The sequence below is a fragment of the Hemiscyllium ocellatum genome, chromosome 37 (genome assembly GCF_020745735.1).
Source record: "Hemiscyllium ocellatum isolate sHemOce1 chromosome 37, sHemOce1.pat.X.cur, whole genome shotgun sequence".
Lineage (NCBI taxonomy): Eukaryota > Metazoa > Chordata > Chondrichthyes > Orectolobiformes > Hemiscylliidae > Hemiscyllium > Hemiscyllium ocellatum.
In genome coordinates, this window is record NC_083437.1 from 17,203,252 (window position 1) to 17,221,158 (window position 17,907).

General features: G+C 39.5%; 1 protein-coding gene across 2 annotated transcripts in view; it reads right to left on the minus strand.

Moving 5' to 3' along the window:
* Positions 1-1,973: 1,973 nt before the first annotated feature.
* The window catches only part of rcc2 (regulator of chromosome condensation 2), a 32,833-nt gene continuing 16,899 nt past the window's right edge, over positions 1,974-17,907 (minus strand). For both annotated transcript variants that reach the window (XM_060851838.1, XM_060851837.1), the window contains 7 exons: positions 17,042-17,156; positions 13,672-13,838; positions 11,937-12,117; positions 10,849-10,954; positions 9,048-9,120; positions 7,182-7,259; positions 1,974-6,394 (listed from right to left, as the gene is read on the minus strand). In XM_060851838.1, coding sequence (XP_060707821.1) covers positions 6,290-6,394; positions 7,182-7,259; positions 9,048-9,120; positions 10,849-10,954; positions 11,937-12,117; positions 13,672-13,838; positions 17,042-17,156 — 825 coding nt within the window. In that variant the 3' untranslated portion in view covers positions 1,974-6,289. The remainder of the gene's footprint in view (positions 6,395-7,181; positions 7,260-9,047; positions 9,121-10,848; positions 10,955-11,936; positions 12,118-13,671; positions 13,839-17,041; positions 17,157-17,907) is intronic.

Below are 17,907 nucleotides of genomic sequence, written 5' to 3' on the forward strand. Positions count from 1 at the left end.
CAGTTTAAAAATCTTAACTGAACCATTAATCTTTCTCCAGATGTTACCACTGATTATTTCCAGCATTTTGTTTTAACTACACGTTAAAACTACCATTGTTGGTGTCCAACTGAGTGCGTTGTGCCTTCAATGTTTGGGCCGGGCTCTCATTACCTACCTTATTTCCTGGCGCACACCTCCAATCTCTACATGGTCACCCATATTTTACTCTTTTTTCCTACAACATACCTTACCCAGTTCCCTACTCCCTAAACTGACCAACTGTTGCTTTTATAACATTTGCCATTTCTTCATTTACTACTCCAATGTTTGAATAAGGCCCTGTTCTTCTTTAAGCCTGTTGTATCTTCACCATTTGCTTTACAGCAGTGACTCAACCTTTTCCTAGCAAATATCTCCACAAATGTTTTGCCACAAACCATCTTTCAAAACACTTTCCCAACAACTGTCCACAACACAGCATTACTCGCCTTGTAAACATCCGTCTATTCATTTCATCCCCACTGCTCCCAAACAAAAAAAAAGACAACATTCTCGTGCCCAAAAATCTTATGGCTCCCTGCCTCTCCCAAAATTAAGCCGCGCTTAGACATTCTATGATACCCATCCCATCTTAAATTGTCGCTACAAAATTTTATCTCTGGGGACATCCCTTACTTTTTCACGTTTGCCCCTTTGTCCCATTCCCCACAAAGCTTGCCCATGATTTGTTTGTTGCAAATCACTTGCTCATCCCACCTTTGCAATTTGTCATCACTGGGCACTTCAACCTTTATCTTAGCCTCAACTCATGACTTCTCTGCTCCCTAGTACCTTGGCTTTCCTCATCTGAAGTTAATCGCATCATATAGAGCTGTGTTCCCCTAAACTTTCCTGCTGTGACTCCATCCTGAGGTCTGAAAACAAACAGTCATGACATCTTGAAGAATCGAGTGAGTGGATTAGGGTGGTGAAAGAAATTAATCATCAGCACAAACAACAGAGTAGCCATTGCTACCCAGAGCTCACAACCCAACATTTCTTTTTTTTAAAAACTTCAGTCATTGGATTGAGCATCACTGACCAGACCGGCATTTATTACCCCTTCCAAATTGCTCAGAAGGCAGTTAAATGCCAGCCACATTACTGTGGGCCTGAAGTCATATATAGGTCAGACCAGGTAAGGACAGCAGTTTCCTCACCTAAAGAAGACATTAGTCAACCAGATGGGGTTTTTCCTGACAATTGACAACAGTTGCACAGTCATCATAAGTTTCCTAACTCCAGATATTTGTTGAATTCAATTTCAAATCATCTGCTAAGGCAGAATTTGAACCAGAGTTCCCAGAACATTACCAGAGGTACTGGATTAATCCTCAATCAATTACAGCATGAGGCCATCACTTTCCCAGGAGGTCCCAACCTCCAATTTGTGATGCTAACACAAACCATTTAAAACATAGTTAACTGTAACTTTATCCATTGTGTTATTTACTTTTCAATTAACTGAAGATAGCATTTAGATAAAAATCTGATAAAAAGGGATATTCTCAAGATAAGATCATTCTAGCCAATGAAGTACTTTAAACAGACAATCACTGTTGAAGCAGAGCAGTCAATTTTGACATTGCAAGCTCCTTCAAACTATTGCTAACAAGCAGATAGTGTGTTTTCTGGTGCTGGCGAGGAAGAATTTCAGATGACAAAGATCCTCCTACCCCACATAACAAATTTCAACAAAATAATAATAGCATCAATATTCAGGAGGATATATTTCTCCAAATTTTAGGCTGAAGATTTGTCTTTTTAAAATCCAAAAATCACTCTGGGGACACAAATTGAGTGAGAAGCATTTACCTGTTAATAAACTGATAATTCATCTGCAAAATGTCAGAGACAATGAAGATAACTTGATGTTAAACCAGCAATCCTCCAAATACTACAACTATCATGTAATATCTGAATCGTCAATTGTATCACACAATGCAAGGAAATGAAAAGGTAAAATTTATTCAATTTATTGCAAGAAATACAAAAGTAAAAAAAAGAAAAAAGTTTACAGCACTGAACAGGCAGCTAATTGGCTACAAATTACTAACTAAATCTAATGATGCCAAGAACTAGTTATTAATAAACCAGCACGAAAAGAGATGCTCCCTCCCAACACAACTCACTTTCATTTAGGAAGTGTTGAAAATTTGCAAATGTTCAATTCCATTATTAGTTTTGCATTACTAGGGAAGCCTGGTAATGGTGTTTGTACATAGTGGAATTACTTCGCCAGGTACCATAGCTACAATGAACAGTTCAGATTCTCTGTCCTTTGGGTTAAGTGAGCCATAAGCAGGAAATTTTCCGCTTCTCTCTCTCTCTCTCTCTCTCTCCTCCCTGCCACCCCCCCGTCTTTCCTAATTCTCCCCCAAGAGGAATTTCAGAGAGTGTGGATAAAGCACATACACACATATACAAAACAAAAGGAAATTTAAAAAAAAAATTGTACTACAAAGCCTCATGTGCTTGTCAACACGTCTTTCCAAAACTCAAACATTTTAACGATGGAAGTTCTTTTTAGCAAGGTGAACCACTTTCAACTTTAGAGTAAAACGCATTTCTAAATTTGGACATATGCTATTGACAAAACAAAAAACATTGGTGCTTAAAAAGGGAAAGTCCAGCTTGACTCCCCATTCAGACTGAAAATTAAAATAGGTAGGTTTAGATTCCAGACACATGGAGCTGAAAACGGAAGGCAATCTGCGCAAGCACATGAAATACACTTGGGTGTCAAATGAAAATGGTGATTACAGACAATTTTACTTATAATCTCAAGTCATATCAATAGCTTTCCTTTTGCCATGGAAAAAAGTCATTTAAAAGAAAACAAACAAAGTTCCCACAGGAGAGCACCATCTAATGCTCGGTTTCACGTGCTATTTATTTTTTTACACAAATTGTCGAGCATTGAAAGATGTCAACGAGTCCGAAGTTATCCAAGTTACTTTATTTTCAAGACAGTCTGGTTGAATTCCATGCAATACTTACAGAAAAGAGTGCATACTCACAGCTACTGATGCAAGATACCGTAAGTGCAACTTGCACCTGAAAAGTTCTGTGGTACATTTATACCCAATTCCATAAAGCCTGCACCTTTGAAACCAGAAGGAGAAAAAAAAAGGACAGAATTTGGGCTAACTTGACACTTAAGCATCGGTTGCTGCAGGAAGACACCAATGTAACAGTAGTGCCACACAGGGCTACTTGTGTACCAGATTAAAAAAGGATCAGGATAGAAAATGCACAGTACACTGATACAGTTGTTTTTGGGCAAGTAACTTACCAGGGTCTCAAAAAAAAAGCCAGAGGTCAGGAAAGTACAAACAAACCTAGTTACTGTAGCTTTTGATAATTACACCACAGCACTGCCAGTTTTACTGAATGGAAAGCAGGCAGTTTGGCTGGCATTTTAGATTGGGAGGGGGAAACATTAAATTAAAAATTAAAACCAAGAAACGGAGGCAGGTTTATTGAACATTTTACAGAATTGAATTTCGTCCCACACAGACCAAAGTTATGAAACTTCAGGGTTATAAACTCATGACCAACCACACTGAAATAGAATATATAAAGCTGCCAACTTAACTGGAATACAAAATCCAGTTTGAATTGCAGCCTGCCAATCTCTTCTAGCTTCTTTAAAAATTTGTCAGACAAAATGCAAAAAAGAAACCAGCCGTTTCCATTCAAACGACACCTTCAGCCCCAAGATACCAATGCTATCTTCACCTTGTGGAAAGGGAATACAGCACAGGGTACTCACAGAAATACCTATGCACTATCAAGCTTATTCTAAAGTTCTATTCCCCACAAAACCAGAGTATTTAAAACCATGACTAGATCGTTAAAATGGTTAAATTTACTTGTTGACTCCATCTCAATCTTCCATCTCACCAGAATTCTGCTTAGACTGATTTTAGGAGTCAAGTTGTAATTGTCCTTCCAGCACATTGATCAAAAGTATCCAAACTCTTAAAAATTCAGTTAATTTGAAATGTATCTGGACAGACAATGAATTTGGAGGAATAAGAGGTGAAAAATAAGGCAACTACAGCTTTGATTCAATGAGGTGGTTAAGACAAGATGAGAGAAATATTATAGAGTAATCTCCATTGTTTTAGCTCCTCTCATCAAAAAATAAAAGGGGTAACTTAAGTCCTGTTTATTAAAAGAAGGCTGCCAAAACTGGACTTCATATCAAGGCTCACAGTTTTGCATCCAGAGACAGGAACACGGCTTTCTGAATGGCATCAGCCACACCACTGGAGTGAGTTACAAATGATCACACTGTAGCATAAGCACGTTGACACCTGTGAGGAATGGTCAATACCGCTCACATTGTGGTCAATCAGGTCACCAAGAAGCAACAGAAGAGCTGCTAGTGGAGGATAAAGATTACAACTGATAATTAATAGCTTGGAATGAATACGTTTTGGATACGGGTTTCAAATTTATAACAGATTTCCCATGACTTCAACTATATACCGAAAAACTTAAAAGGTGGGAAATCTGAAACCAAAAGGATATTAGAATTTAGGACATAATGTAATGAAGATTCAGTATGCAAATGTTAATAAGTATTAATGTGATCTGCTCACTAATATTACTAGAAGAATCAAAACAGAGTTCACACACAAAATACCAATAAATTCCCAAATGCTCAAAGACTACTTGGTCTAGTAAACTGTTCTGGACCTAATCCTGTTGTGCCTTATGCTAATAAAATACCTGAAATAAAAAAAACTTACCCTGATCTTCAGAAGAGCAAAGTGGTTAGCCAAATAATGAACAGTCAACAAGCCACTGATAATTGAGGAACAACCTCCACTTCACGGTGGCAGATTCATTGCTCAGAGTTCCTTTAGACCTCAAATTCTCAGGATTGTTATGCCAATTTCATTGTTCCCTTTATAGGGAAAGATAGCAATGGACTATCATAACCCTTGCATTTATAAATGACCGTGCCACACCTGAAAAGTCTCAAAGACATCTCTCTTGACTTCTAAAATCTAAACAAAAGAAATATCCCAAATGGTTAGAATTTGGGCTGATAAAGTTAGTGCACAAAGATCATTTTATTAAAAAAAATCCAAAGTGGACAGGACAGGGCAGGAGTAAGAAAGAGCAGAAAATAGTTCTATTAGCTTATCAGAAGTGTAAAACTGTAACTAAAGCGCATTGATTAATATAGAACAGGAATAGCAAATGGAAATGTGATTGCCATTAGGGCTCTGCAGAGGAAATCATTAAAACTAATTTTAGTAATTATTGACAATGAATTGGCCAGAGTGGGACATCATAAGGCACTTTCACACTGATGGGGTACTGCTAACAGCAGGAGGATTCCTGTTAGCCGCAAACTAACATAACCCACAATCTCAAAGGCTAAAAAGGGACCTGAATTCATCATGGGGGTCTAAAGATGATGTCAGAAACCAAAGGAACAAGAGCATCTTTCAACAGACCTCTCAAAATAAAGCTGGAGATATGTGATTGCACTAAAAGAGGAGCATATGTTTTTGGAAAAGATCTCTCTTGACTGGAACATTGCTCCTCTGAAACATCAGGCAGTGTTGAAGTCCAATCTACTCAGGTCTTGTCCTGTCCTGTCCTATCCTACTGAAGTGTTTGGTCATTACAAAACCTGAGTCACACCTCAGGACTTGGTGGTTAGTGAAACCAGATTTAAAAATCTGTGCACACTTCCCAAACTCAAAAAGGAAGGGTATTAATTTCACAATTTGCACATATGCTATTGACCACCTGGCCAGATCAGAACTAAAATTAGAAATACTTGTACCAGAGTGATGGTTTAAATGTAGCCATTTGAAGACCATGATTCCCAGCATTCCAGTTTGCTTACAATGCTCTTGATGACCAATTAAAACAGCCAAATCTGGGCTTAAAAAGAAAATAGAGAGCCCCAACACATTAGTAAGAAATGGCCATTACTGAAGCAATGGTAGCACAATGGCCATACAACACAACTAAAATTAACTATCTGCGTGCATTGTTAAATCAATTGCTTTGGAAACACTACTACGAGCTGCATATGTAATCGCGTTCATGAAAGTACCACTAACATTTTTTTATGTAATGAATTGGAACAGTTCTTTATAAGATGTTGTCCATTGCCTGGCTCCCTGTTCAGTGTGACTTTTTTTTTGTTTTAAATCTTGTTGACCAGTGCACTGTAAACTTCAGCTGCCTTTGTTCAAGTGAAGCTTTCATGTGTGGTTGCTCAGGCTACACAGCATCAGATAATCCGCGGGTTATATTCGGGCAACTTCTTAATCCTCTCTTTCTCTGCATCACTTTCATCTCTTGCTATCATCAACGAATGAGCATGGCCCATAGAAACCTGCAGGAAAAAAACATAAAATTCTTTCCCTACAAAGCATCACTGGGCATAAAAAAGGTGTTGAGTTGAAGATGTCTATAAAGAGATGTGCATTTATATGGTGGTAGAACAACTGTAAAATGCTTTAGGGTAATATGTACTTTGAAAAAATAAAAAATACAGCATCCAGTTTGTAGACTGCATGCTCCCAAAAAGAGCAGTGTGATAATGACCAGATTTTTAAAAAAAAATGTAATCTTGGTTGAAAATAAGTATTAAAATCAGACAGAAGGAAGAACTGTCCCCATAAAAATAAAAGCCATGGGATCTTTACATTTATCCAATAAAAACTGCAGCACTGTGTGCAACACTGCCGTATCAGTTACTATATTGTGCTGTGTTTTCAAATTTCTAGAGAGTGATTTGAAGATTGGGACTCAAACAGGAGTCCTTTCTAGCCATTGAGCAGAAGCTGGATAATCCTACTAACCCCTATGAATCAAATAATATAGCTACAGTTTTGATCTCCTTACATAGATATACGAACAATTCCTTAATAAATATAGATTTAAATTCCTTTGTGGAATGTTAACCATGCAGAACAAAAATACATCCACCACCCCATAAAAGGGATGAGGTAGGGAGAAAATATTTCAATTTCACTGGAGTATGCAATTCTACACTGGAACTTCTGCAAAAGTGATAAAATCCCAGACAGAAATCACTGCAAAGAGTAGTGCTGAAGAAATATGTTCTTGAATATACTATATGACTCAAAATGGAAAACGAATGAGAACAGTTCACTCACCTGCTCAATATAAACTCCATCCAAGGTCTTTATCTCCTGCGCAGTGGTGGAGGATTTAGGTTTGTTGTCCCCATAGCCCTGTAACATCAATTATGGTTAAAATTCATACCATCAGACTGCATCTATAACACTGCCGTGTGTAGGCCCAAACTGCAGGAACATTTGTTTTTAACAACGTGCAGACATTTTGGATGACAAAAATTTGCACTTATAATTGGATTACAACATTACATTTTTAAAACTAATGATGATGAATCTTGCCTGCCTCAGTCAGCCAATGGCAAAAATCAATTTTAGATGAGCTAATAAGTGTGGAAAAACTCAGGTCAGGCAGCATCTGTTTAATAAAAAGAAACCAATAGCACGGAGTCCCATGTAGGTTTATTCACTGAGTCCACAGATGCTGACAGGCCTGCTCAGTTTCGAATTGATTTGGTTCAGATCTCCAGAATCCATCATATTTTGTTTAGCTGAATGCAAGGTTACAGTGCCAGTTGAGCCTGTAGGTGGTGATGCAAATGATAGCTTCCATCCCTGACAATAGTTTGTAAAGCAGCTGTGTGCATTTAAGTGAATTAACCTGCACTTTCAGATAGTTGCCAGCAGGTGTCTTAAGATCAGCAACTCTCCCCTGCTCAGATGGAGATGAACATTGACATACATTGCAACTCCTCCCTATGCAGTAACGGATTTGTTGGGCTAATAACCAAGACCCTCTTTGGAATTCTCTGACTAGTTCGTTGTGACCTCTTGGAATACAGTATCACTGCAAAATCTTATCCCCACATGCACTGCTTACAGGAATGAGTGTGACCACTGCCTGAACATTACTCCCACACCAAAATGATTCTCACAGATCCCTCCCCTCATTTTGCAGCAAAACCAATAATCCAGTAGCTGTCTCACTTCTCTCTCAAAACAGGAACACCAACCTTTAGCCCATAGTCTTCCCAAAAGGGTGGTGCCTATATGGAATAAATTGCCAGAGGAGTTGATGGAGGCTGGTAAAATTACAACATTTAAAAAGGCATCCGTATGGGTATATGAATAGGAAGGGTTTAAGAGGGATATGGGCCAAGTGCTAGCAAATGGGACTAGATCAATTTAGCATATCTGGTCAGTATAGAGGAGTTGGATCAAAAGGGATGTTTCCGTGCTGAACATCTCTATGATTATGGCTATACAGGGTGTGACAGAGTAATTAACTTCAAATTAACTTTGAGCCAACTGGGAATGAAGACTTAGAAAGAGGCTCAAAGTCCCTTTGCAACCTTTAGACCATACAGCATGGCTATGAATGAAGGCTTTGTATCAGCAACGGGATTGATTACATCAAACTCTGCAGCCATGTAAAACCACTTTTATTCTGACAGTAAAGTTAAATTAAATGTTTGCCGTGTCCAGGATTAGGGGAAAAATGGGTACTGGCACAGACTTCAGGTAGATTCCCTAGTGCTGGGAATCTCACTCTATATCACTCTCCAATCAGATTAGAACTTCACTCCAAATTTGTTAGTCACAGGTGGAAAATTAGAACCACTGAAGAAATGCTGAATGTAGACAAACTACATCAAGTATATTTAAGCAGCCGGTGAGATACTTGGTTCAATTCCTTTAAAAACCCCCATTTCTCTCTACAAAACAATTATATAAATGCAAATATCAAAAGTATCGTAACTGCGAACATCGAGCAGACAATTTTTCAATCCTGCTGTCTTGTGAAATCGACCAACAGCGTTGTTTCTTTCATTTCTTGGTGACATTATCAGATCGCAGAACTAACTGCAAGGGTGACAGGCACCAATGTCCACAGACATGAAGCAGCTCAGTCTTGTGATTTACCTTACCTCCCAACACAGTCCTTACCAATTCTCCAAAGGTAGGAGAAGGTCCCCAGCTGATTGTACTCTCGTCAGCTGCCACAATGATGCTGCTTTTCCTGAACACAAGAAAGAGAAATAAAAGACAATCCATTTGATTCAGAAATACTCCATTTCCAGCTGGAGGGTTTTGTCAAGTGTTATTAACAAGTCAGAGTCTTGATGAAGTGTATACATCCAAAATACCACAACAGGTCCTTTCTCCTTACAAAGGCTGCTCAACTACTTATAGAAAGTTACCAGTATTTACTGTTTTCTTCAGTTTACTCTTGCCAGTCTTCTCCCTCCCTCTGACATTAGATTTTATTTCCACTTGACTAGCATATGAGATTTAAAAGTTAAAATTCCTCAGAAATGTCTCATTTATAGTACCATCTTCAAAAGAGAGGAAAATAAATTCCATATTTGCAACTAAGTTGTACAGCTTCAAGGACAGTTACATAGTTGAGCCCAATGTATCCTTAATATTTGTCTCCTGGTCACTTGTGACCTTTGATTAAATGCACCAAGGCCATCAAAACTGAGCAAAATCAAGACATTAAAACAGGAAGAGGCATTGCATAGAGCATGAAGACAGACCAGAAGATCCTAGATATACAAATCAGAAAGTACTGCAAGTATATAGAATGCTGCCAGACTTGTTGAGATAGAAACTGAGTTAACATTTCAGGTCAGTGACTTTCCAACAGAGCAGGTGATTAATGTTCGATGGAAGATCACCAAACTTATGCATCAAGAGTTTTTCCTTTCTCTAGATTCTGCCAAACTTATTGACTATTTCAGATTTGCAGAATCTACAGTGTTCTGCTCTTGTAGAAAATGCCAGTTTTAAATTCCTCACTATCCTGGTCTTGTGCAGGACAAAAAAAAAAATGTGGACACAAGGTCTGAGCAACTTTGTCGAAAGGAGGTTACATAAAATCAAATAGGGCTGCTGCAGTGGATTGTGCTTTGAGTCGGACCCAAAAAATGCATATGCTTTCTGTCTCAGGTCACAAAGTCTGGCATCCTCAGGAGAGGATATGGTGCACAGAGGCTGTGGGTGGGGATGCCAAACAAACAAATTTAGCTAGATCAGTCAAATAAATACTGTGGTTACAACATCAAGTCAGAGGCAGGAAATGACTCAACTGCTGATTCCTGTAAACAAGGCACAAGTCAGGAATGTGACAGAATACTCTCCACTTGTCTGAGTGATTGACGCTACAAAAGCACTCAAGCAGCTCAAGACTATCCTGGACAGAGCAACCACTTGATTGGCACTCCACCCATCATTTTAAATCACAGTCACTCAATTTAGCACCAGTGTAAACTAACAGCAGGATGTGCTGCAGAAAATTCCAAATCTGTGACATCTACCACTCTGGACAGCAGGGGTATGAGAAAGCGATCACCTCCAAAATTCACAAACCACCCCAACTTGGAAATATATCATTTATTCAGAATTCTGGGACATTCTAACATTACAGATCTTCTTAATTCAGAGTGCTGCAACTTACCACTATGTTCAATTAATGCTTGCCTTGCCCAATGCCAACCATCTTGTACATTAATAAGAAGGTATTTTAAAAGAGATTCCAAATCTAACACAGGACACTGAATGTATATAAGTTGAAGTTAATGTCTTCTTCCCCCACCCCTATCTCCAGCCTGTTCACCTATTCATCAGAATCAGCAAGGCAGTCAATAGCTCCAGGTCTGTGGGACTCAGCCAAGGCATTCGTGTCAAAACATATATCACCAGTAGACTTATATTTCACTCTGCAATCCTGCAGCCATTTACTTACCCACTGGACAGGCTTCGAACCTTCCACCCACACAGGTCCTGCACCACTTTGGGATACATTGTAGAGTCACGAGAAGTGTTAGTAGCACCCCAGAAAAACAATCCACCTATGAAACAAAAAAAAAGGTGACCTGAATTGCTAACCAATTCAAATCTAAAAAAGGCCACAACTGATCCACTACAAACTTGACAAAACCTGTATATTACACACTATACTTGACTGAAGGGAGTCAGGAAGAGCTCATCCTACTCAAACTTTTCAGAAACAGAAATCAGTGGAAAAGCAAACTTGTACTTGTGCTGCACAGTTTACATTCCAAGATCATTGCTACAGGCATCACAGCAATCAGTAGCTGCAGTGTCCACCTACAAAGTCTGCGTACAGAACGGGCCTAGAACAGTAAATGAAATTAAAATGATTGATGTTTAGTGGAGGATAGCACCAGAAAAACACTGCTCTTCAAATATTGCTGACACCTTTCTACTTAAAAAAGACTAGAGACACACTGGTAAAGAGGACAACACTTCCAACTATACTTCAGTGTAGTACTGAGAAGTATTATGTCACTTTAATATGACCAAAACGGAATTTGAACCTGCAAGCCTTGACTCGGGTTAAAGAGTGCCACTACTAGCCAACCTAAACTTGACTGCAATGATTTTTCAATATCAAGGCTCAATACCAACAATTACGAGGGATGGTACAGTGTAAAATATACGCTTTCCAAAAAGCAAGTTTCATCATTACATGTAGCTCTATTTTAAACAGGACTCTTTCACTTAAGGAGTTGAAATCTGATAATCTACCTTCTCGCAGTCAGATTTTTTCCCTCCTCCTGTTTTGCAAAAAAGGACAACGGAGCTCCAGAATGAGGTTGGAACAATAAAATCAGTAAGATCAACAGGCAAGCTGTACAGGCTGCAGTAATGCCCTGCTCATAGAATTACGCAGAACTTACAACATAGAAAAAGATCATTTGACCCAATTAGTATATGCTGGCGATTATGCTCCACAAAGGCCCCAAATCAATATTTCACCACCATATGGAAGCAATTCACAATCAGTTCATAGGCATAGTGAAAACTAACCCATTTCGTTTACTGCAAATGAGCAGGTGTTCCCTGCACAGATCTGTACAGCACCTCGACCAGGGAAATCAAACAGCTTAACCAGGCGTGGGACCATTTCATCTTTCTGCTCAGAGTGTCCTAGGCGACCATATCCTCCAAATCCCCAGGTAAACACCCTCTTCTGCGAATCAAGAGCAATCTGGGAAATGCAAAAACAATTAAAACAGGGTTATTCTTCAACATTTGCTAGGCTGCAGGAGCAGCTCCACACCAAATTTATTCTAGAATGAAGATTGGTCAAAAAACAAGGTCACTTGTGGTAATGACTGACATGAGCTGCAGCCAACCTAGTCAAGTCAAAAAAAAAGGTCAGATGTCGTTACACAACTCAAAAAGCTTTCAAGTCTGTTTCGCTCGCTCTTCACAGAGGCGGCTGGACATGCCGGGTTTCTCGAGCACTTCCTGTCTTATTTCAGATGCATCATCAGTTTTTGTTTTAATTCAGGTGTCGCTGTGTTCAGGAAAGGGCGTGACAATTCCAAATGAATGTTGGAATGCAGCCAAACAGCGAAACAGGCCTAGGATGAGGAACTCACATAAGCACCTTCTCAATCAAAGGATGAAGCCTGGTCAAAACTTGCAAAGAAAGAAAGGAATTGAAGATACATTCCCTTCCATTTGGACAGTCAGGATGGGCAAGTAGGGACAGATTTTACAGTTAACATTGAAGGCAAACAACTCCTTTTGGGTTCCAAAGGAAGATTCCTATCGGACTTGAAATGTTAAAATATATTTCTCTCTTTACAGATGCTGCCAGACCTGCAGAGTTTCTCCAGGGCTTTGTTTTTATTTCACACATTCAGCATCTGAAGTCCTTGGTTTTATTTTAGGGAACAGACACAATTAACTGCAGTGAGCTGAGGGTTAAATGATATGCCAAGGGCACTGCCGATTCCATACTGGACTGAAGGAGGAGATGGTTGGGATTCTTCTTGAACCACTCCAATTTTTGTGGTGAAGCTATTCCCACGAGATACTAGGATTGCAACTGAAAAATGAAGAAGCAATGTTTATACATATCCAAGTCTGGATAGTGTGTGATTAGATTAGATTAGTTACAGCGTGGAAACAGGCCTTTCGGCCCAACAAGTCCACACTGACCTGCCGAAGCGCACCCACCCAGACCCATTCCCCTACATTTACCCCTACACCTAATTCACCTGACCTGCACATTTTTGGACTGGGAGGAAACCGGAGCACCCAGAGGAAACCCACGCAGACACGGGGAGAATGTGCAAACTCCACACAGTCAGTCGCCTGAGGTGGGAATTGAACCCAGGTCTCTGGCGCTGTGAGGCAGCAGTGCTAACCACTGTGCCACCATGCCACTTGTGTGGTTTAATTGTGATCTTAGAAAATTCCCAAGTGCCTACTGGCCTCATCCTTCCAAACAGGGGGTTGCAGATTTAGGGACGTGCTACCTGGATTGTAGAAAGCAGGTCAAAAAAATTGACTCTTTAAATCCATCTTTTTCATTAATTCACTGCAAAAAATTAAGAAATATTTTCTACACGATCTTTTATTGATGAAAGCCGAAAATACTGCTCTCCCTTTATTCCACCCTTTGCATAAATAAATTTCGATCTAAAGACACAAATCCAATGATAGGTAGACAGAAGATTCCGGGATGCACAGGTTAGGTTACTCTGCAGTTATTTAGCAAGACAGCCCCAAGGACGAATCACTCTCGTACCGTGTGATTTGCTCCACAGGCTACTTCACGGACAACAACATTTGGCACTGGTAAGATCTGACCATCTTTTGTCTTCTCCAAGAAGATTGCTACACGGCGAGGCACTACTTCGCAGTCAAATTCAATTCTCTGGGCGCGGGCAATGAACTTCCCATCAGAGTTGTGCCCTGTTTGAAAACAGTAATTAACAAGGAACATTATAGCATTTGACTTAACAGATCTGCACTGGGTCCACACATGCCACATCTCAATTTATTTCATCGCCTCCATCAGCATACCCAAAGTCCATTCTAATTTAAAACGCATCTATATTAGTTGCCTCACCATTCCATGTGGCAGTAATTTCCACATTCTCACCATTCTTTGTTTAAAAAAGGAATCTCTCTTCAATTTCTTATAGGGTTAACTAACTGTCTAGTATTTGTAGTGCTCAATTTTGGAATTCTCGATATAAACATCTTCTCCTTGGCAATGCTGTTGAACTGCTTTATTACTTCAATGAGACACTGCCTTGAAATGGCTCACCCTTAACAAGTTGGCATAGTTTCCGGTGAGCCTTTTAAAAAGAAAAGAATACACAAGGACCACCAACACGGGGCGCCAAGTACTGTGCATTGTTAACCACTGGTGAGATTAGATTAGAGGAACAGCAGGAATTAAGGAGCACTGCTCATTTCAGACACTGTAGGAACTTGCAGTTTTAATTGTTTTTTTCACCTTTCAATTTAACAGCATGGAAGATGAAAAAAAAAATCATGTTTTTAAAAGCAGGTGATGCCAATATAATCGTTGTGCTCTTTGCATCCACACCCATTTTCTCCTGTGGCAGAAGTCGAGATAAATGCCAGAATGCTGTCACAAGGGGATCTTTGTCAGCCTCACCCATCTAGCAATCCTCCACACAGGAGCTCATACAGCAAGTGTTGGAAAGCAACACAACCCGTCCGACTCTGATAATCACACATACATCCTTTCCAGCAGCAGATACTGAATGCTGATCAGCAGTGAAAAATATCCTATCCCTTGTCCTCTATGTCCACAGACAGTGAGGAGAATGACAGAGGACCTACGGACACTGCAGCAGAGATTAGTTAATTCGTTAGGGATGAAGCCAAAGGCTGTCTTGTCTCCATGGTTACAGACATATTTTACCAACTGTGTCATTAAGGAAGTTGCGTTCACTATCCTTATATCACACTAGACCAGAAAAAATCATGTCTGCATCTTTGGATATAGCATGAAATACTTTTGCCCCCTACTCTCACATGGAAGGTCTGCTGATTCTGTCATTTGATTACATTATGGTTGATCTGCACCAAAGGCCCCATTTTCCCAATTTCACTTCATACCATCTACAGGATGCTCTGCAGTTGCATGCCAAGACTTTCTCAACGGCACCCCCACTTGCTAGAAAGACAAGCAGTTAGACTACAACAAGGGCAGTGGTGGTGCAGTTATAATGCTACTCGAAGAGTAATCTAGAGACACAGGTTAACCTTCTGGGGATGTGGGTTCAAATCTCAAATTGTCACTGGTTGTAAAAACCCATCTGATTCACTGATGTCGCTTGGGGATGGAAATCTTCTAAATCAGTCTATACACAATGTTATCGGTCCTCTGAAACGGTCTAGAGAACAAACACTTTCATGTGCAACAAGTGACAGCAACAGCCACACACTGCAACACAATATTCTAACTTTAAACTAAATCACTGTTCTTTCAGTGCCAAAGAATCCTGAGACATTATCCACAGTTCTGCTGGAGACATACATACACAAGGACTACAACAGCTTCTCAATGGTAACTAAGAATGGAAAATAAACGCTGGCCTAGTAAGTGGCAACATCCCAAGAATAAATACAGCAACTAATCCAGATGGTTTTATTAGGTAAAAGGTGAACTTATGCAAGCATCAGTATGTTGGAGTTACAAATTTCACTATGCGGAACAAGTGCTTCTTGATGAGTAGATGAATTCAAAAATCAAAATAAAACACAGGCACCTAATATGTACAGCAGTATGAATGCCACAGGCAAGCCATTGGCCACTCCTATAACTTCATGTAAAAAAGTGGGAAAAGTTCCAGGGATGCGGAATTTTAGTTACAAAGATTGCAGAAATTAAGGCTGCTTGCAGAAAATGCATTTGAGGGGCATTTGATAGGAACATTCAAAATTACAAGGGGTCTAGACAGAGTACGTAGTGAATAACTGCTCCCCTTGGGAGGAAGGATCAAGAATAAGAGGGCAGAGACTTAAAATCAGATATAAAAGGAAGCAACAGCAACAGGAGGCAAACTTTCAGGCACAAGCAATTATGATCTGGATTTCACTGCTTGACAGCAACATGGTGGCAGGTTCGATCAAGGCATTCAAGAGGAAATTAAACTATTGTCCGAAAGAGAATAATGTGCAGGTCTGCAGAGAAACAACGGAATTGCTCCTTCAGGAGAACTAGCACAAACATGTCAGATGGGAATGGCCAACTTCTTTGCTGTAAGCGTTTTGTGATTGTGGACAGCTTTTACTGATCTCGTCTTTTGCATCGCAGGGAGTTGATGGCATTAGGCATGCTGAAATTGCAGCTAGAATAGAATTCAGACCACTGGCAGAAAAACTGATTGGAGCTTTTCTGCTACTTTCAGGGGCAGGGTGGTCCATGCCAGAGATTGTAAACAGTATAAGTTCATTTTTTACAATCAGACAGAGGGCTCAGCCTACTGACAACCTACATACTTGCACCAATATCAGGTAGAAAAAGAAGAAAATATTCAGTGATCTGTCAACATTTAAAAGGACACTTATGCTCTCATTTCTATCACATGCTTTCTCCAGGGAACGTGAGTGCAAGAAGGACAGCAAGGGACATGAGCAGAGGCAATTCTTCAGACTCCCATGGTCGGAGATGAGAATGCTATTAACACTACAAGCTCAAATTCAAATGGAATGGTGTTCCAGCTCACTAAAGTACACTTCCAAGGATGTCACATCAATACAGATCAAGGAGATAATGAGTTAACAACTTCAATGGCCTTAAATCGGCCACTGATCTCATACTCTTCACGTGTGAAACATTCATTAAAAGCAGTAATGACTCCTTTGAGAGTTTGTTGTTCAATGTGCCAATAAGCCCATCACTGAAAGAGCAAGTTTAATTGAAGAAGAAACATGCACATACCAACAACACGCAATTAGGTTTATATATAAAAAGATTGCTTAATCCAACTGGGTTGGCTTCCACATTGAGGTAGGTTGAGGGAGGAAGATAAGCTAACGACAGGCCTCAGGCTCAACAGACAGGAGGATGGAGTTTTGCAAGAAAAATCCTGTGGCAAGAGATACGGATGCAAGTTTCATAAATGTACACTTACCAAGCTGTCCATACTCTGGATGGCCAAAAGAGTACAGGTTCCCTTTGCAGTCAGCAATCATACTGAATTCTGCACCACAGGCAATTTTTACAATCGGCTGGCCATTGTACATTATCTGGGGGGAAAAAAAAGTGAGAAGAGTACAGAAAAATGGGCAATTGATCAATGGTAATGGTTTTATAACTCTCAGTGTACAAATACTTTTATATATAAAAGGACCACTACAAGTACAGTTTTAAAATGCTGCCAGCATAATTCATTTTTCTATGTTCTCCATAGTCTAATGGCTGTGGGTCAGGCTACTTCATACAAAACAATTTTGATTAAATAAAATTTAACAGGTGTCAAAATACCTGTAAATTTAGTCATTCCATTATTATTTAATATATAGCATAAACGGTTATGACAAATGTATGTGAACTGTCACTCACCCGCTCTCTAGAGCTTTTCAGAGTAATCAAATGATAAATACAGAGGGGAAAATGCACTTAGAAGCAAACAAAAACAGCTGGAAATCAAAACAATGCAAGGTGGTCAAAAGAAAAGCCTCTTTAAAAAATTTGAGTGGCTGTAATATTAATAAAAGGAGACTATTTTGCCAAGTGCAAATCAGTGTTCATCAGCTCCAGCACAAAAGGACATCATAAAGATCATGGATGTAGTGTTGCCTAGCAAGGTGTATAGAACTCATCTTTTCAAATACAAAAGATCTGCAACTAAGTTTTGTACTCTCAGCTTAGTAACATATCAATATTACTGTTGATGGCAGAAAATGATTAATCTACAGGTTTTACTGTTCAGTAAACTAATGTAATGAGACATGAAATAGTCTTGCAGCACAGATGTTCGGAAGACATTGCGTTGTT